Raw genomic sequence first — 22,758 nt, forward strand, 5'->3', positions numbered from 1 at the left:
TAAATTATGTATAAAGCTAATGGCCCATGTCGCCGAAGCTATAAAGATCGATAAAAAAATAATAATAATAATAATAATAATAATAATAAATAATAAAAAAATTAAATGAAGAAAATTGTAACTAGATGAAGTAATTTTATTGTGAATAGTCGATAGAAGTAAACTTACCCACTCAAATATCCATATGGATTAAAACATATTCAATATTAAACATAACCACAAACCAGTAAATCTTCAATACTGCAAGATCAAATGGTGAGTATCAAATTCTCTGGAAAGAAGTACTAAAGATTTTTTTTTAAGAAACTATATCAACAATATCTTTTGAAAGTAGATATTAACAAAATTATTTCGTCGTCTATCACCTATACATACGAACAAAATATATACACATTATACAGGTCGGTATCTTTGAAAAATTTGTACATTTCTGCTACCATATAAACAAATATGCAAAACCTTGCCATAATAAATTATAATAAAACAAACCTTTTATTTAGATTATTTATGAAAAAGTAATACCGTATGTGGAAAAAACCTGAATTATTGAGTTCATCTGATAAAATAATTTATATTATATTATACTTATACCTTATAATGTGTTTTAGTTTTTTAAATATAATATCTTATTATTAATTAAGTTTCGCGGATAAAAATACTTATCACATTTATTACCTTAATTTTGTTTATTTTACGCTGTTACAATATTATGTACACTTGACAAGTTTTATGCATTTTGCTCTCGTCAAACTGTAAACTGAAAACTGGTTCGTTCACTATAGTTAACAAGCGCGCCACATATGAATGCAGACTATCTACTATCCTATTTCGACCAGTTTCTCACCTGTTTAGCTTAAAATATAGGTCAAATAAGTTAATGATATTATTCAAATTATATTTCTTTAAAATGCATCAATAAACCGTTATACAAGCCATCTTTCAACTTAAGTAAAATTTTATTTTAGCAAATCATTTCGTGGAATATCTTATCTTGGTTTAAGACCATCTCGAAATAATATTTCTGACACATTTGTGTTCTAAAGCTATATGGATATTTTACAGTAATCACGCTGTTGTATACATATATTTTTTTAAGTATGGCTTTTCTAGAGATATGCAATAAATAAAAATCTAAGAAATACAATTTAACGGGAATTACGTTTTTATTGTCTCATTGATTGCTGGTTAGATTTTTGTATCACATTCAAATTCAAATTACGATTGAAGATTGGACTACCCAGAGACATATTGTTGGTATAATATTATACTAAAAAATAATCTTCACAGTTATATGAACACATAAATAATATGTTCGTGCACATAAACAGTATGGCTTGTGAGGTTAATATTCTAAAATTTGTATGGAATATGTGTTTGAATGTACAAAATTTGTAATTACATAATATTATACTTATATACAAAAGATATATTGATGCTATCTGTATAAGTTTTTAATTGTAATTAGATATCAGAATTATACATTTATTTAAACAATTATAATATTACACATAAACAGAGCGTATCAAGACTACTTAAAAATTAAACTTTATCGTGCATATGAATAATATTTAACGACTGTGGTTTTAATAATTAACTCATATTTTTTCAGTGTCAAACAAATTAAAAACTAACATATTAAAATGAATTCATAAATCTAAAAATATCATTTAACTATATTATAAAATATAAAATTACATACCATACAAATATATACAAAATACGTGATTCCACAGATTATATAAACAAAAAATACTTTTTATTGTAACTTATAATTCGATAATTCTGTGAAAAAAACTTAACTGTACTTTTTATTACAAAAGTATCATAAAAAATGCATTAGTAGTTTTTAAAGAATATTGTTAGGTGTATCTGAAATTTAAAAAATCTTATTCTGTTACTTAAAATTTATGGTTTGTAAATAAAAAACTTAAATCATCTCTAACGTTGTTTTCATGTTTTAAAACAGCTTATTTCTGAGAACATTAGAGAAAATTAACCAAGTATATGGAAACATAATGCGTTACTGGTTTTTTCCGTATAATTATATTAGAAAGCTAATCAACGTAGAAAGATAAACGAGAACAAGAAATAGGTTTTATCAAAAAAAGGTGAAAAAATGTTAACATCTTGATAGTTAGGTACTACCTACATATTTTAATATAAATGTTATATTATTATTACGTCTAATGGGCAACCTAAATTGTCACTGCTATAAAAATAAGTACATTAAACCCATTAAACACAAGACATTATTTTCGATTTATCGTTACTAATTAAGCAATCGTTTATATTAATAATAATAATAACTGATAATAATATACTTTTGGCAACAGCAGATGACTTTGGTGTTCTTTTACATTCGGTCCACGCCCATAGAGATGTTATCGTTAATATTAGTTTGGCACACTGGTGACTGGCCTATAATATTATGAGTGCACCTGAAATACATATATAATAAATTAAATTCCTAGTTGTTTAAAAATGGTCACTACTGCTTATGTTACAGAACACGTCATTCAATGAATGAACAAACAATCCGAAAAAAAAAACTTTGAATAATTTAGATCTATACAATATTATATTCTAATAGTTTTTGTACAGTTATACAAGTCTTAAACAGTTATAATACTATACATACGATTCTGCTATTAAATATTAATATAAGATTATAATATCGTAGTATTATAATATGACTATAAGATCGGGGGTACATTGATAACTGTGCACGATTTTTTTGTAGATGCAAATCGTGAAAGAGAATATTATTATACGCCTTAAGTGTAAAAAATATCATTAAAATTTGGTACATTTTATCGTGCAGTGTTTTAGAGTTCTCAGCCATATAATATTATGTAGTATTACGTTAAGTGAGCGACACACATTCTATCTTGTATAGATATGATATTATGGCTGCCAACGCGCTTTCATAGTTTCATGTCATGGGCAATAGACCGCGAGCTTTTCGGGGACACACTTTATCCAATCTATAAATAACCTGTGTGCAATACCTACGTCCCACCAATAACTATACCAATGCATTGAAAAATAATTACAGGAAATGGGCATTTTTAGCAATTTTTAAATCTTAACTTGGTGGGTGTTGAATCGTGATATTATGTATTATAGACATAATAGAGAAATATACTTCACCCGTAATATACTATGTTAGTAGGTAGATTAAATTTTTAATATTTAAAAAATTAATAGTACCAATTTTATTATTATCGATTTCAAAGGTTACCTATACCGGCTGTATCTGTAATCTCAATTTTTTTAACTTCAGGAACCCAATTTACTCAAATTACTAATTATATATTATGACTGGTGAGAATTTTGAGATTATATAACTACTTATGATGCCCAAAATTTTAGAGTTTGATGACATTTTACCTCAAAATAAAAATGTACAAAATTGAAGTGATTTTGTTCTCCATATTATCATAATTTATTGTTTTCAGCAGCAAACCAAGGTTTTGATAAGAAAAAAAATGTCTACACATCAAACCGTGAGGATCTAAACTAGGTACATTATATCATATATTTTGGACTGATCACGATTATTATGCTGTACTATATTAAAAACCTGAGTGAGTAATAAACTAATATGTTTTTTTGTTTCATATGAAAAGAATTTGTATAGAGGTCGATGAAAATAATAAAATAAAACGCATATATAAAATATGTACGTATTACATTTTGTGGAATGTGAGAGTCGGTGTGTGAACACATAATATACCGTATTGATCCGGGTAGTCGATAGCTGTAGTGACTTATTGTGGACACGTGTGTGTGTGTGTGTGTAGTCAACTCGGATGATTACCAATACCACAGTTCGTTCTTTTTACATAAATACTTACCTATTAAACGTTTTGCCGGCGAATACCTTCATTGCGTTGACATCATCAATGTATGTATAACATTTGATACTCGTATATGATTGGGGGGAGGAGGCAATTAATAACCACACTTCAGAACTTTATGCGATCATTATGCTGTATTAACCAGGTATCGCTGTCGTCCGTAGTTACCTATATAGGTGTAGTCGGTGGTGTACTACCGCAATAGGAATGATAAATGTTTAGTATATAGTTTCACATACAATTACCAACACGTTGCGATAATAATGTCTGTAAATATGTGTTCATATTATGTGCATAATATACTAAAACGCTCAATCATGTATAACTTTCTTGTGCGGATACTGTTGAAAAAGTGTCAAAAGCACATCCGTTAATTTTGAAACACCGAACCGTCGGAACCATACGCATAAAAATGTAAACAATTGCGATTTGTTCGTAAAACATGATTCATATACCACAGATTATAATAATATTATTGTGTTCGTCTGTACCTAACGTAACAGCACGGTGGGAGGTGACCGAATTATGACTGGTTGTTATTTTATACAGCAGTCGTGGTCTACACGAAACGTCATTATTCATTATGGATGCTCTATATTATATATATAATATTACAAAGTCTATGGTGATATTGTTCTGTATTCAGTAACTATTTCAAATTATGAATTAAAAATTTAAGCCCACCTATGATTTCTTTCGTATAGTGCTGACTGTACAGTTATTAGTTGTCTATAATGAAAAAAATGTACACAGAAAACGAAATGATTACTGATCACCGATTACGATGTGCTGCGTAGGACGTTTGTTTGGTCCTACCTATTTTCTATTTAAATTGAATTATTCATTATTTATTATTATTAAGTATATCACATTGAACGAAACGCTAATAATTACAATAATCTTTTACATTTACCATCATATTATTTTTAAAACAAATATATAAATAGATGCAATCATTTGTTTGAACATAATATTATTAATTAAGTAGGTTGAACTGCTTACATTAATTGTAAACATGCACTGCAGCCAAACACGCCAATCAGAATGAAGTGTTCTTGTTATGTTCAAAATGCATATTATGTTAATTTATGTATACATATAATCCTGATGATCTGATGTATCAATAGAATCCACTAATTTAGCACGCGTATAGCATTAAAAATAAATTGTGACCTGTGCTCTAAACTTAAGGTTAGGTAAGGACCTAAAGCAAATATACCCGATAATAACAATGACGTTTTGACCTGCGTATATATCACTATACAAGTGCCAAAACTGTTTAGTTTATTGAAATATGACTAGTGCCATGAGGCATAAGTAAAAGAATACTCACTCATAAATACATACAATAAACATATTACATACACATGTATATTTCAAATAAAAATTCGTTTAAAATAATTATTTAAAATTTTGAAATAGATATTTTGTAGGTTCAAGAATCATTTGTTTGAATATCAGTCTCACGAAAAATATATTAGTTATTAATAGCTATACATAAAATAATGACATATACAACAACAAAAACATTCAAGTTATACTTGAGCTAAGAATTTGGAATCATTGCATACTAATTACTATTTTAATTTAATTATTTAAAAAATAATAATAAATCATTTTGTAAAGGTTCTAACGTATTAAATTCATAATAACGATAAGTTAATAGTGTTATTCAATACAATTTATAATCGTAGATTACTAGAATCTAAACATAATACCTAATTTAAAAAATAAAAATACAAATTATACTTAATTGATTATCTGTAACAGAATAATTTGAGTTAGGTAATTTATACTTACTAAAGTATTCAATGATTTCTAACACCATATATTGGAAATATGGTATAGCAAAAAATAACACTGTAATAATAATATAATCTTGAAGCATTTTTTATTTTATCTCAAAATTTGATAAACACATTAAAATTTATGTAAAATCATTATTCAATCAACCATCTATGGATCATCAGCCAGTTTCAAACAATATTTTTCCATTTATAAAAACAAAAACTGTAATTTTTCTTCTATTAAACATACATTTTTTTCTCTTGATTTTATTAATTTATTTTTTTATACATACTATCAAGTAAAATTTTATTTTATTTTTTTATTTTTATTTGAAATAAACAATCTGTACAATTTGCACAATAAGCTTATATGATAATAGTACATGATATGTGACAGGCGTGATTTATCAAGTAAAATAAAAACAAAAATTATACGATAAACCGGCATTTGAAAAATATACTAGGGTTTCGAAAATTTGGTTGGTTGATGTGATTTATAGTGAAAAAATTAGCGTTTATCAATTTTGTATATATATATATATATATATATATATATATGTTTGTCTAGTTCTACATTTTGATAAAATTGTATGGTATGTATAAAATCCATCAAGAAAGAAAATGCATCCAACTCGTTTTAAGGATTGATTAAGCGGAATTATATATGTTAAGAAAATATATGTGTTACCTCGACAGAAAAAATGATTGATTGTTTCTGAATTTTTCATTCAACTATAATATAAACCGTATAATATTACTCCTAAATATCTTTTTGTTATGCGATCGAATTTTATGATTTTTATCAAGGACAGCTCTAAAAGTCTGAAAATAAATTTTAGAAGCGTTTTAGTAATATAGGTTAACAGAACTATTATCAGTTTAGATTTAAAAGTCGATAACACAATTTATATAGAAGTGCATAGTATTCAGTTCACATATAATGTGAAGAACAAACGACCCATTACATTTAACGGAATAAGTGCTTTCTGCTGTGTTGTTGTTAACATTAAAATATTTACTATGGTAATAATTTTATAATGCTGTTTACATACTAAGTCTATCATAGTCACTAGTGATTATCTTTTGTATTACCTAAAATATAAAAATGTGTAAATGTGACATGGATTATAAAAGATTTTTGAATTCTGTCAACAAATATAACGTTCTAGAAGCGAGGATTTTTATTTATTGAAGTCTCGCCAATATTCATCACGTCTAATTAAAATATAAAATAGATTTACACATAACTACAATTATTTGTATTTTTCGCGTTTGAAAAATTAAATTTTGCTGATAAACATTGTAGGCGTGTGATCATAGAAATGTAACTAAATTAGTAAAGTTTACCTATGATTTTTACAATTTATATAACTGTATATACAATATTTTAAATTGCTTTCATATATTTAAATCTCTATACTAATATTATTTTTTAACCAATAAACAAACAAAAACTGATTTTATTTTTAACGACTTTTTAACTTATTTTTTTTTTTGTAATTCATGAGTAGTTTTTCTTACTAAAAGAATTTGAAAAAATAACTACAAACAAGTCTAACTCATAACACACAATATGAAAATTAAAAATCATTAAGTTTGGATTAAAAATAGTAAATAATATTGACGTTCTACAAATATATTTACTTACCTACCTTTATTAGGTACCTGTTAGGGCACAATATGATTACATAATACCAGTGAAAATAGTGCAAAACGTATACCTGTATATAATTATAGGATATAGATAGTAAGTAATATATTTTTTATGTCGTAGTGTCATACGTATATCAAACTATATCATATATAATATATATTATATATTAAGAATCATGTATAGAATATAAATACAAGTACTAAGTATAAGATTATTATTATTATTATTATTATTATTTATGTCGTTCCTATTTGATTGTACCTATATAGAAAGTAGCACGACGTATCTGAAAACTAATTTCATCATTATAATTAATGTTTCCTGATTATATCTAATTAGTCCACTCCTTTAAAACGGTTCAAAAGTAAATACCTACCTAATGTCCGTGAAATAAACTAACGAAACGAAATTTTAAAAAATAAATAAAATATATAAAATGCAAACTTAGTTATATTAATTAAACATTTCATGGATGAATACTAATAAGGTATTTAGGTGCTATAAAATTTCAATGGTGCGATGTTTAATCCAATATAACCTAACTACCTAAATCAATCGTCACAAAAATAATACTTGATGATTATAATTCCCAGTAGTAAAAATGTCCCATTACTGCCTTACAACTAATTTAATTTATTTAAATCATTCAATTAACAGACACCAACTAAACCAAGAGATATGTGTGATCACAGTATGATACCTATATCGCCGATGTATGTGATATAGGTAAATGAAGGGTATGAGTTTTACCAAATATATTTTAGTTTAATATGTAATATTGGTTCTGTAGTTCTATGCGTTTATTATTATTTTTTTAAATTAAATAAAATTTCTTTGTTTAATAATAATCGACTAGTTATAACTTATAATTCATATTATACAGAAAGTTGCAAATATTTGTATAGTATATTAACAACCATAAAAATTTCGTTGATGGTGCACAGAATATTACCACTAATATATACCTTTGTGTATATTGTATGTATAAACAGACAGAATCGACTATTTGAATTAATCATGAATTCATGAATGTTAGAAAAAAAGCCTTAGAGCCTAGGAAATAATACGTTTATAGGAACCTAATATAGATATTTTATCAATTAAAACAACATAGAAACATATAGTTAAATGCAATAGATAATTTGTTCAGAAAAAAATGTTATTGATTTTTAAATTAAAATGATAAGGAGATTACTTTTATTTATATAATTAAATTCGTGATATTTGTTCATAACGTAATTAACCAATTGTGTAGGTGGTATCGCGTTAGTAAATAAGAGACTGTCAATACAATATTTTTTGATTAATAATAGTTAGGTTCAGAAATGTTTGATAAGACGTTAGAGAAAGTGACTCGGCATTCATATAGCATACATTTTGAAATATGTATGATTGAGAATTTAACGGGTAAAGAGAGAGAGAGAGAGAGATAATACATAAATATGACATACAATAACTGTATAAATTTAGGAGGGATGAGAGGTAGAAATAGGGAGAAAGATATAAAAATCGTTCAAATAGACCTTGGGTGAAAGCTATATTTATTTTTTAGTTTAATCACTTGTGACGTTTTTCATTCCAAGTTCTTTTAAAATCAAAAATATTTAGAATATAATTTATCTACTGTATAAATGCAAAATATACTACAATATAATGCGATGGTTGTTATATCCTTCTAATTAATAGTAGGTATAAACATTTATATCCATTACAATTATTTGGACGATGATGGACAATAAACATGATGTAATTTTATATTATAACGATTTTATAACCAACATTACCTACCTAATGGTTCAATTGAAGATACAAAATTGTTACCATAAGTAATTTTCCTCATAAACAATGGCATTCTTTGTTGCAACACATAAGTCAGAAACATTTCTTGGTGACATAACATTTTAGCCGTTGTTTGAAAAAAAAATTCTTTGCAAACAAATTAATTAACTTGATAAAAATGTACAGATAGGTGATCTGTATATAAAGATTTAGTCCGTAAAATAAATTATTGTTATTATGAAAAATTAATTTATATATATTTTTTTAGAACGTAATATAATATTTGAATATTTATTTTTAGTTAAAAAATTGAAACAAATCCATGATAGTATTCTCGAATCAAAAATCAATAATTAAATTATTCTTTGGAGTAGGTGCATATGAGGAAAAAATTATAAATATTATCGATATATTTTATTAATTTATATTATAACTTTCAAATTTCAAGGGTTAATTTTAATGGATACTTTATTGTAATAGTTATGTTGTCATGTTTAACTGAATACCTCCTCACAAAAAACGCCAGACACGAACTAATGCTCATCAACAATCTGTGTGAAATACTTGTACCAAACGAAGAGAGAACATCATCACTTATAGAATTTCTCAAAGAGACCAGCCTTCTGCATAAAATGTAAAAGCATTGGCAAAAATTATAATATCTCATCACAAAATATAAACATATTTCTCTTAAAACTTATTGTATCAATTTTTCACCTATTTAAAATTTATTATTTTGTAAAAATTAAGTAAACTATAATATTAATTTTAATAAACCAGTTGAGGTGTATTGTTAAATAATAAAAAAAAGTGTTGTCGATTCACACTAGTTATACCATGAATTTAATGTAATTTTCAGAAATAAAATATCTTTAAAATATGCTAATGTGAATGTAAAATTGTTTAATCTTCGTATAGATTCAAATCCAAAATGGTATTCATTATTTTGTTGATATATAATATTGTAATTGGTTTACCTAACTGATGATTTATTTTATTTATTTATTTTCAATTATACATATATATATACAATATACAAAGCATTTACATAAATTTTTAAGTTGATACCTACTCTCTATACCTAAGCAAAAGCTTGTGTTGAGAGTAGGGAGTTTAAGTAACTAAAATAAAACATAATTTACTGTTCAATTAACAATCATATACTAACTAATAATCCTATATCTACTGATGGGTCACATAAATTATTTATTTATTCAATGACTTAATACAATATATTGAACCGAAAATGGGCTAATAAATCGTGTTATTTAAGTGGTCATTGGCTCACTCTTAAATTAGTCTTTATAATTCATTAAATGTTTACAGAATGGTTATAAATTTGAGTACTTAGGTATTTAATTTTTTCTCATTTACTAGGTTGAATTCCTATCAAACTGACTTGAATAATAAAAAGTAAACATACATTTTCAAATAACTATGTTTTATGTTCAAAATAAACAGTAAATTATTTTATAGCTAAGAAATTTTTATTTCCAAAATGTACCTATATTTTGGTTTATAGTTTATACTCGATTTTATGTTTCTTGAAATAATTGATGATAATATTTTGTTTTGATATATCAGTTTTATAAGACAAGTACAAGCTTGAACTTGACATAAAGTACAACAATTAATAATCGAATGTATACGATAGACTTTGTCCGATTTTTAAACGGATAAGCGGATGATCTTCTTTATTTGTGTAACAACAGCTGTCTCAATAACATTGATGTGACTACGAGATGGTACCGATTTAAGATTATGGATGGCGTGTAGTGTGTTTATACATGTAGAATGTGAAAATGTAAAGTAAAATATCGTACATTCGTACGTGCTAACCGAATCACTTTTCGCGCATATCGATAGTTACATGAAATATTGGACTTTGCGGTTCAGAAACAATAATAAAACTTTTACAAAACGTTTAAAAAAACACCAAAATTAATTTCAAGTTTCTATGAGTGACCGAACATGACTGCGATAATCAATATTGACTTCGCCAATTCATTGATTGACATTTCTTCGGTGGTTAGAAGTTCCTTGACAATAATATATATATACTATAAATTGTACTGAATCATCGTACCTGGCCATTGGTCCTAGAAGTTTGAATAAACATGCAGTGCTGGTGCCTGGTGGTATACACTATAATACTATATATATCGCATATGCTGTAACTTATAGATAGTCATCTAAATTTAAATACTTTACATTTTGTGTTTAAAGACGAACGATTGAAAGAAAGATATAAAAATTTGAACATTATTCGTGCACATTGTCTTAAATATTTATATCAAGTATCTGATTTACGTTCTAAAATCTAAACTGTAAACACACACATACCTACTTGCTAATGTAATATAATATCATAATAATAGTATAATATAGGTAGTATAGTGTATAATAGTAGTGTACTATTATGTGTCTTGTCATAGATCGTATTAAAAATAACATAAATCATATAAAATAAATACAAATTAAATAATGGTAAAATACCGATATTCTATTGTAAATTTAGTAAGTTGTTATCAATATTGTTTTTTAAAAACCATTTATATGAATGACGAGTGTCCAACACGATATCGATTGTTAGAAGATGACCCATATTGCGTGTGCGGTCAATGGACATACACCATTATGGCGCACGTCTTTGTCGTCGTTATTTATTATTATAATTTCGTAATAAAAACATGGACATAATATTAACCTTGAAGTAAATCGGTGCAAAACTCAAGGTTCCATTTCGCTCGTATGTGAACATACATCACACACACACACACGTGTTTTAGATTTGTGTGTTTTCCTATACATTATACAAAGTCGTATTATATATAAGTGGTAATACATCCTACCATGTGCGTGTGCGTCAAGAGTTGGTGGGAGTCCAAGAGAAAGTACTGCAATGTAAAATATTATCCACACGTGTTATTAGGTATATCTGTTCATTTTATTATCAATCTATTCAACCTCCTATAAGACATTAATAACCGCGATAGTTTTACCGGTATTCTGATCGCCCGAACTTCCGATTTTTCAATAAAACAATGCCAATAGCCACAGTAGTTAATCTTATTGCTCACGGGTAGTACTTATACTGATGAATTGTGACGAGTAGAGGGTACCTATTAAAAACCGTTGCTTATGTCAAAAAGTCCAACAACAACATAATATTTTTAATTTTTATACGATTTTCAATTGTTAATAAATGCTACCTGGTGATCCTATATTACAATATGTTGAGATATACCTATATACATTAAGTTGTATGATATTTTTAAAATTGTATAAATATATACAAAATATAAAGTAATTTTATGTATTCTAGTATACTTAATTAAAAATATCAATAAATGTAATAATAATTACAATAAATTATTTTAAAACCATCAAAGTTGTGTTGTTTTAGTCTAAGGAAGGTTTTTTTTTTTAAAAACTATTTATACTACAGACTGTAGAGTAATAGTAAAACGTACGAAGAAATATAGTTAAAGTACAGGTGATTAATCAGTTATTTATGGTTAAAAAAAAAATAATATTATTGGACACATGTCTATACTACACATGTCTGTACTACACGTCTTTTAAAAACCAATCTAAATTGAAAATCTTATCACAATTTACAAGAAATATATCCGTACACAAATTCCCTGATTGGTTTTCGGATGTAGTCTATAATCGTTTAAAAATAACGACATATTACACGATCCACGATATAAAATCATTTTTTGCAATGTAAAATACTTTTTCAAAAGTAAAACCACGAAAAAATAGTGTTATTATTGTTGCTTTGTTATTTACACCATTATTCTACGTATGTAGTATTAATAAAATTTTTCTAAATACAATTTACTAAATTGATTTTCTTTTCATATTTTCTAACATTAAATATAAATTCACCACGCATATAAATATATTATAACTATTTAAAAAAAAAAAATGAAAAGAATCTTAATTTCCCCACGTTTAATTATATTATTATACAATTACTATGATTTATATATCTGTTACAAATAGTAATCTAGCATGTATGTTATTATTATCTACTAAAATACTTAAGATACCTACCTATTTCTGTTTAATGAAATTATTATACATCATACGTATACCACGTGTTACTATGTTAGTATGTTATTTGAATGCTTAACAGCGCTGAATTCTGTAAATATTTTGTTGTACACCGTCCTACTCCAATAACTTGGATAACAGTTCTTTAGATGCATCTTACAAAATGCTACCATAGTCATGGCTTTGCGATAACTAAGTGTTCAAAACTAACAGTAAATAGTAATAGCTTTATGGAAATAATGTATATATCTAGCGTTTCAACAAAACGGAATAACATTTTCATTTTATGTGGTTATTTGAAAACCAGTTTCATATTAATATTCAGATTGTATACAATATAATGCATATAAGATACATTGATAAAAGTTGCTATGAATTCAACTAAATATTTTCAGGCGTATGTAATATACACCTACCATATATTTGTATTATTCGCCTTTCATTTGAAATAATTTATGGTACTACGTATAATTAAAAAAAAAAAAAAAAAAAAAATGTTTTTATAATTCATAATTATCAATTATTTTATAAAAATAAAAATATTCCAATTGTAGTAGAAATAATTGTTAGAAATACATTGATTGTTAGTTTCTATGTTATTAAGTATTGGAATTTGGAATTCGGGTTATTGAACGTATACCGTTACAAGAGGAACGTGGCTTCCACAGAGACATTGCAAACAATTGATTTAAACTGGTTTGCCACATAAGTGTACGACTAAAACAGTTAGTAATATTATTACCTATGTAAACTGATTCATAACTTTTTTAAACGTTCTTAGTACAATACATATAAATATATATTAATTATTAAGTAGGTATTTAACTAGTATATTTTTAATTGTGATATTAAACATAAATTATAATAAATCGTAATTATATATCAGAAAAAAAAATATTTAATCGCGTTAATTAATCAAATAATAGTAAATTGTATTTTGAATAAATTATGATTTCATATTTCCTATTATTAAAATCAAATAATAATTAATTTAAAAATATTTTCAATATTTATTATGTTATCAATCTTCTATAAATAAATATACTAGTAAAATTGTAATACACAAATAAAACTTGAATAATTATTTTATGGAATGTTTTTTCATGATACATTCACAAAACATGGCCCATATTTTTAAAGCCAATCGCATTTAAATAGATATGTTTCGATGTATTTGTTGAGTGATAAATTATATTATATTATAGTATTACATATATAATTTGAAAATGTGGTATTGTTTTAGAGCTTTCTATTACTGATCAAGTCACGTTTTTAATTTAATGATAAAAACCGATATTTTTTCTCCACTGATTGTGTAAATATTCAATTTTCTTGGCGGACATGGTTTTTTATTTTTATCTATCTCGTTTTTGAATAGTATTCGTCATTTGTGAAAGCAGTTTTTAGACCTTCGATTCTGGTCAGCTAATTGAATCATTGCGTTTATTGTTAATCATGCACATGATTTAAGAACTTAGCTTTACCTCATAATAATACATTCACTAAAATTATTCACAATTATATTCTTAATCAATATTGTACGCCTTTTTTGATTAGTCACGTAGTAATATTAAAATGTAGTGTTTATTATATCTCAAATATACCTATTATAATATATTATAGTATTACATTTTTTTCTAATTTGATTTTTGATACATTTTATCTAATTGTGTATAAGTTGATTACCGTCTTTGTATTAGAAAGTACATTTTCATTACATAAATCATACGGAGTTTGTAAGATTTAAATAAGGAAAGTTGAATAGGACATAGGATAGGTATTATAGTCAATTTGTCGGCGAAACATTTTATAGACGATTAGTAAGTGTAAAATATGATATGTTCTTAGTATCGAGTCACCGAAGTGTGATTATAATAATATAATAATGGCTCGATACATCAGTACCTACATAATCTACGTTTGAATATTCAACATGATTTATGGAAACTGGTTATAATAAGTCGGTTTGAAGTTTACCGTCGTAATCTTAGACATTTCGTCGGTATTAAATACTTTGAAAAGTAAAAATAATAATAGTATAACATTATAAAAATATGAACCCATTAACAAACGCTTACGCTGCAAGCCTTCGATACCGTCTATATAGACATATTATGCCAATGAATAGTGCATATATCTGCGTATATTATATTCAACATATTATCATGCTATATAATATATTTTTATTCATATTATTACATACAGCTTACACCTATATGTATATTTACAACGGATGCCATGTTGATATTTTTTCACCCCATCTCACTACTTTCTTTTATGACTCACGTTCGTCGTGCTCATAAGCATATAACTTATACGGGGCAAAAACACTGATCCCTTGTATACAGTACACGGTCACGCCCAACTAGCTAACTAATCCCGGTGAACCAAATTCCAAAATTCAATAGGTTTTCTTTACACTTAATGTTGTTGGATAAAAGGGGATCGAGAAAAAATTTACCGAAACCTGAATTTTTAACCACTATACAAACATTTGTGTATACTTTCTCTGCGCACCACACGCGTAATGTTTAACTCACTAACTCACTTACACACACACGCGCGTACAAGCGCGGGCACGTTTCATAAATGTAGATTTAAAGTGTGGTACAAGACTTTCGACAAACCAATTGTGGTGACCATGGTTCGATAATACGTAAACACGCGAAAGACGTCCAAAGCGAGTGAAATTATATGCCATGACATGCGGTTTGGATACTCGTCATCAGGAGAACAGAAAAACTTTATCGTGGAAATTATGATGAGCATAATCTTTTACATAAAACCACTTAGACAGTGTATATATTTTAGTTTTTCACTTCAATGTTGACATTAAAATTTACATACACTATTTTTGTTTGAAAATATTTATGCAAATCATAATATTATGCCTATTTAACGTCTTCTCATTAAATAATATTATGCGTACAACATTAAACATATTAATATTTCAAGTCATTCAGTGCAGTGTGTGTGTGTGTGCAATATCTAACGCAACAGGCCGTTATTAAATTAATCATTTTGATCTTATAAAAAAGCATGTAAATAAATAATTGAACACTCATGAAATTGTTTACTAATGAGCAACAGCGCCTCAATTTGATTTTAATTTGTTTTTTTTTAAATTTGATTTCTGTACTAACATGATATTCATTTTTATATCGTTCTGTGAATATTTAAATATATTTTTTTTTAATGTTTATCAGTATTTGCTTCATAATAATCTTGATAAAGGATAACATTTGTTAGAAGTGAAATAAATGGGAAGTTAAAATAAGTTTCGATAAGAGTTCTAAATTGATTTAAAAATAAGTTAATTTAACACAAACGTTGTACTTATATCTACAATGCATACACAATCATATTATAATGAAAATATAATTTTTATTTTTTGAGTGTTTGGTGTTCGATTTGGTGAAATAAGTTTAGTCGGAAATATTATTTAAATTTGAGCTTCCATCAGAAATTAAATTGTACATATTGGTATCGAAATGTTGATTATTTTTATTAACGGTTCATTTTTTTTTTTTTCATTGGTATATTAGTTGGCTGCGAAGTTGTTTATAAGTTTTTCATGATGTATAATTACCATTGAAGATGCCACATTTTAACATTTGACAAGAGTATCACACTTTGGTCAGATGACAGAAACCTACCCAGGTTACAAAGCTCACAACTTGTGTATATCACATCGAACACATTTAATTCGATTGTTACAATTAGACCGGGTATGACTGTAGCTTTTGATAATTTAAATATTTAGTAACTAGGCAGTTTGTTGGCTCAAGGTCCTTTGATTTTTTTTCAGCTACATATGTAGATTTAAATTTAAAAATATTCATTGAAATTTTTAAGTGATGGAACATGTTCACATAGTCCGAATACGGTTGAGTTTAGTTGTAATTATTCGATCTTGTTTTTGTAATTTCTTAGCCCACGTACATCCCGTACGCCAATTACCGAAATAGTCTTTCGGTGCGTTTCAACTGGAACAAGTTACAAATTACAAAAGTAAATTTCTAAATGTTTTATTTAAATATTATATATGCACGATCATTGTTTTGTGAAGCGATTCCATTTTATTGCACTCTAAAATTTAATGTTATGTATAAATGTAATGTGTAATTGTGGTTTAACTTTGTATTAAACACCCGAAACTTAAATGGTTAAATCAAAAATAATAATGAACTAATATAATAAATGGTTTAAGTTATGCAATGTTCATTCAACCTACTTGTATTATAAGGACTTTAATGCACTGATAATTTTTTGTGTTCTTTCGATTGTGCCGACGCTATTCTTTATATTTGAATAGATACAACTTAACAGTCTTGAGAGTGATTCATCACATTAGGTTCATGGCATAATGCAAGCGATTTAACGTATTTAATTTCATATTTCCATATCGATTAATAATCTTACAAATGTTTCAATGGCTATTGAGCATATTAAAATATAAAATCTCGAAATACTGGCTCAAGGTAATTTAACAGTTATAATAATATGTAACTGCATTTGTCGGTGAAGCCGAGATATAATAATATTTTTGTACTTTCTAAGTAATAAACCCACATCTTGTTTATTAGTACACATTTTTTTAAACAGACATTTAGCTATTAATAAAAACTTCCTACATTAATATATCTATTATTATTATTAAATGATTCACGATTTTATGTGTTTTATTTATCGCTAAAATATGCCCATGTGAATGCGACTGGAGGCTATACGCTTATACCATAACAATATTATAAATAATAATATAGCTAACATGCCGAAAATAAATATAACACGTGTCGTAAGCACTCAACAAATTATATACTTTGTGTAAAAACGCAATTTCTAAATACCTACCTATGCACACCAACGTAGGTATTATTATTAATATTGTTAATAAACGTAATACTGTTTTGACTAGAACGCATTCAATCGTTACCACGATTCCCAAAGATTTAAAACCATGGTAATTATTACAAGATTTAATACGGATTAGTACACTTCACTATAATGCATATATTCATAGCGTTTTGGGCGATACTCTATAAGAATGATTTCAACATGCCTTCGACTAAAATAGTATTAATATCTATGCAGATATAATCACCTAGAACACATGACCTTTTACACATTGTTGTCATAAAAACCGATAACAGTAAGATTTTTTGTGTGTGTATACGTGTGTGCAAGTCAACCAACAAACGTGTCCTGTCCCAAGTCGTGTGAAAAAGTCAAACTCCACATTTTTTATGGGTCACGTGTTGGTCTTTGGGTCAGGTCGTGTACAAACCCGAACAAGCGTGTATAATTGATTCTTAAAAATTGATTTCACATTTTAAGTTTGAACGCAATAAATATTATACATTGAACTAGTGCGAATTAAAAAGCGTAGTTATTTATTAACTGGAGTAGGTAATTTTGCTTGATGTTAAATATTTGAACAAATGAGATTCATTGAAGAAGTTTCATTCGCGAGTCAGATTTTGAAATCGAACAATATAAAAATTAAACAGTGATACAACTTCGAATATGTCTTACGTCAGGTACATATTATTAATATATAGGTGGCTAAAACGTATATAAAGCCGATCAAACGAAAAACACTCCACTTATATTTTGCACTTTACCTATTTACTAATTGTAATAGTTTTAACTTGCATCGACTTAAACCTTTTTGTGTATTATATTGTATAATATATATTTATTATGTTCAAGATTCAGTTTGTAACCGAGTAAGCGTGCGAGTATAAGGTTAATAATAATTACCAAACACTTCGCCGGTACTCGATAAAAGCATGCCTATTGAATAATTATGTTAATTTCAAATAGTATACGTACATCATAATATTGTTATGTTTTTACATATTCTAAATAATTATCGACGACATTTTTTCAAGCGTTTATGGTAAATTTTCAAAAATTACCTTGTTAAAAATATAGTTTTTATAAATTAATAGCACCCCTAATTATATTTTGTTACCTACCTCAGACATGTTATTTTTTAGATGTCTCGATGGCCGAATAATTGTCCTATTTGTTTTTTATTATTATTATTTGAGTTTAAGCTACGGGTTTTTCATCTTACACTAGGTAATAACATTGAAACACCTGTTTATTTCTATCAAAGAAAACAGTTCATAACCTATGTATCATTACAATAGTTTCTATTGTAGTTATAGGAATCTATACAAATAAACATTATTTGATAGTTTCTAAACATTATAGCAATTATGATACACTATAGGTAACGTCGGTAGTCACTTACATTAAAGTACCATATTTGTATATATATATATTATATTGTAATCACAAGTTTAGTGTGGAAAGTTAGGAGTACGTATATAATTTGTATAGGTTTTAATAATAATTATGTACCCATTGTACATGCCATGGTACCTATTTGACAAGTATTGTAAAAACACATTAATTACAATTCTACGAATTATAACTGTATAATAATAATAATATGCACAAATCGATCACAGTATGAAAATCATATAATAAATTGTCGATTCATACTGGTCATGGGCTTATAGTACGACAGCTTTCACTTGTCTAAAACATATTAAACCATAATATAATATGACGCGTCCTTTCATTTTAACGTTATCGGTGCAATTAAAATTAATTGGATGTGTAAATGTTTAATCATGTTTGAAATGTCAATTTTAAGCATTTTCAGTATTAGCATAATGAATACCATCTCATTACTATAATAATATAGTAGGCAGTAAGCGCTATACAACTCCAGAATTAATATTGTTTTTATGATCGTTTGTTTGCAGGAATGACATGGAGATGTGTAAAATCAACATGTGTTTTCGAAACTGATTTTGGGCTGTCAATCAATTGTGCTCTAAAAAAATCTGGATTATTTCGTGTGAGAAATCTTGGAGGCCTTAAAGGATACGTTGGACTTGGTAAGCGTACTCATCAAATTTTTGTATTTGAAATAATTTTTGGACATATATTTTTTTCTGAGCAATTAGCTCACATTAATAATGTGGAGGGGTTAATGTTTACAAGTTTTATTCATTGCCAACAGATCATCGACATCAAATACAATACAAACCATATGTCAATTAATTACAAACAATTCATAATGATGTCAAATGCATCGAGAATCATTATTAATTTATTAACAAAATTATTTTTTATCTGAAAAATGTCATTAGTATATTGAATTTAATATTACTAAATCAATTATAAGTGTTAATAATTTCTATATCTATTCAAAATTACAGTTATGAGTATTGAAAAATAGAAATCATTTTAGATAAAACATCGTTAGAGAGTATTACGCTTCATTTTTTTAAGAGATGAACTTACATAATCAACTTTGAATTGAATCTTCAAACTTTATGACTTAAGAAAAATTGTTATAGAAATGAATAGAAATAGTTCAATCATTTAAAATTAATTTAAATCATAGCTCAAAAGTTCAATAATATTTTAAATATTTAATATATCACCTAAACATTTAGACACTTTTGATTTAAATATTTGAAAAAATAGTTTCTACAATTATTATTTTTTGAATGAAAACAGAATGATAAAATCTTTTTCGTCAAAAACTGATTCCACATACATTTTTTTTGTGTGTTTTTCATTATTTTGAAAAGAACTGAAAACTTTTACTTACCACCCCCAAAAGTATCAACTGAATATATTTTTTTTAAAGAATTCGCATCATAGTTAAAGATTGCAGTATTATAATTCAACAAAATGCTTACCAGAATAAAACGATATTTGAGCAACTAGTACAAAACGATTAAAGTGCTTGTGGCTTGAAACTATGAGCTATATCTACTTTTTAAAATTGGGTTTTAAAAACATTTAAAACTAAATAGTAAACTTTTATAAATGCTTCAATAATACCAGCTTATTATATCAAATAATTTTTATTTTTTACATTTAAATTTTCTAACTAAACATAACTGAGTTTTATTAACAAATATTATTATATAGCTATTGTAACTATTTCGTGAATTGAAATGAAAAATATGTAACGTGCACTTTAGACTTAAAAATAATTTTACGATTTTGAATTTGAAATTCAACCTCTCTTGTATACCAAATATTTTGAAAAGTTACATTCCATATCATAATGGTTTACATACATGGGAGTGTTTACAACGATTATTTGCAATACCTACGTTTAAATTTAATAATATTTTGAGAGCAAAAATTTCATATTCCATACCACGAAGAGATGAAAGTATTGATTTTACAATGATGTGTGTTCTTTGTACCTGTCATCAACTTTTAGAGCAATAAAAACGCTTAGGTTTTCTACTTCAATAACTTTTCTGGTGGTAACGGAAATTTTGTTGGTTTTTTGGATAGTTAAAAATAAAAATTACTGGTAAATATTCTAATAATTGGGAAAAATAAAGAAACACTAACATTTTTACATGTGTCATAAAACATTTTTGGCAAAAATGATTTCATAATTTTTATTGTAATTAGAATTATGTTCAAACCAGTAACCATAAATACTTAAGATTTAAAAAAAAATGTTTATAGAAATTTGGAATGCCATTCATTTTATGAATGCTTGAGTTTTAAAATGTTTGCTCAGTTAAAAAACTTAAAAATTTAATACAAGATTCTTTATAAGCTTGTTATAAATATGATTTAAAAAAAAAGACAATTCAATGTCCTTCCCACAAAATTAAGGTGTATCAGACTTTCCAATCTTCGACCCTCTACTAGGTTTAATAATCATATAATAATATATAAAAGACACGTAAACTATTTAATCGCGTTAAATATTGTATAATAATATCTAGCTGGTATACGAAATATTCCAGATAACTGATAAAGTCATTTAAACGCCATACCATTCAATAATTTTAATATTGATCGATCAAATATGGCGATAACTAAATTAGAGATCATTCTTTGTATAAGCTTGAATATGTTTTTATTATTAGCGATTGTATAACCTTACATGCTATCATTACAGTAGGATTGGTGGTAGCCCAACATTTGGGGAATGGTTAACTCCTACAAGGCTACAACTTTAGTGTTATCTCCTACAAAAAATTAATACCACTCGTATTGCTGTAAAAAATAACAGTCTTGCAATATATTAGCACATAAAACAAAAATTGTTTGAAAAATATGATACAAATGTTAATAAAACAATATTTATAATCATTTACGTTTAAAACAAAAATTAAATAAATTTATTTTTGTGGCATACTTTGGAGATAAACTCTAACCGTGAAATTTCTACTCGTATATATTTATTTTTTTGATTAAGTATAAATTGATATTTCAAAATTTTTTTTTCTGTTTGCGTTGTGTTGTATGACTGCTTCTAATTTTAATGTATGTTTCGGTTCATACATTTTTCAAAACTTTCACGAATAAATGGAGATTTGGATGATGATGATAAAAACTACTATTAAATCTTGAATGAAAATGTGATTCACATGCATTAGCAGTATTATTAGAAGATCACAATTTTGGAGGAAATAATGAAAACGAAAAAATATAATTTTCAGATAAATAGTCGCAATATTATTGGACTTAATCGTCAGATAGCATATTTTCTAACAAATCAAATAAAAGCAATTTGCAATATTTCAAAGTTATAATAATTTTTAGT

At 26.3% G+C, this 22,758-nt stretch overlaps 1 protein-coding gene across 1 annotated transcript in view; it reads left to right on the plus strand.

Annotated features, from left to right (window-relative positions):
• Positions 1-22,758, plus strand: part of LOC107168213 (mind the gap) — a 62,223-nt gene that overhangs the window by 7,304 nt on the left and 32,161 nt on the right. Inside the window, exon 2 of the mRNA XM_089222880.1 lies at positions 19,928-20,062. Within this exon, the coding sequence (XP_089079006.1) occupies positions 19,928-20,062 (135 nt within the window). The remainder of the gene's footprint in view (positions 1-19,927; positions 20,063-22,758) is intronic.

This window comes from Diuraphis noxia, unplaced genomic scaffold (assembly GCF_037042655.1).
Source record: "Diuraphis noxia isolate RWA-SAM2 unplaced genomic scaffold, SU_Dnox_SAM2 contig0003, whole genome shotgun sequence".
Classification (NCBI taxonomy): Eukaryota; Metazoa; Arthropoda; class Insecta; order Hemiptera; family Aphididae; genus Diuraphis; species Diuraphis noxia.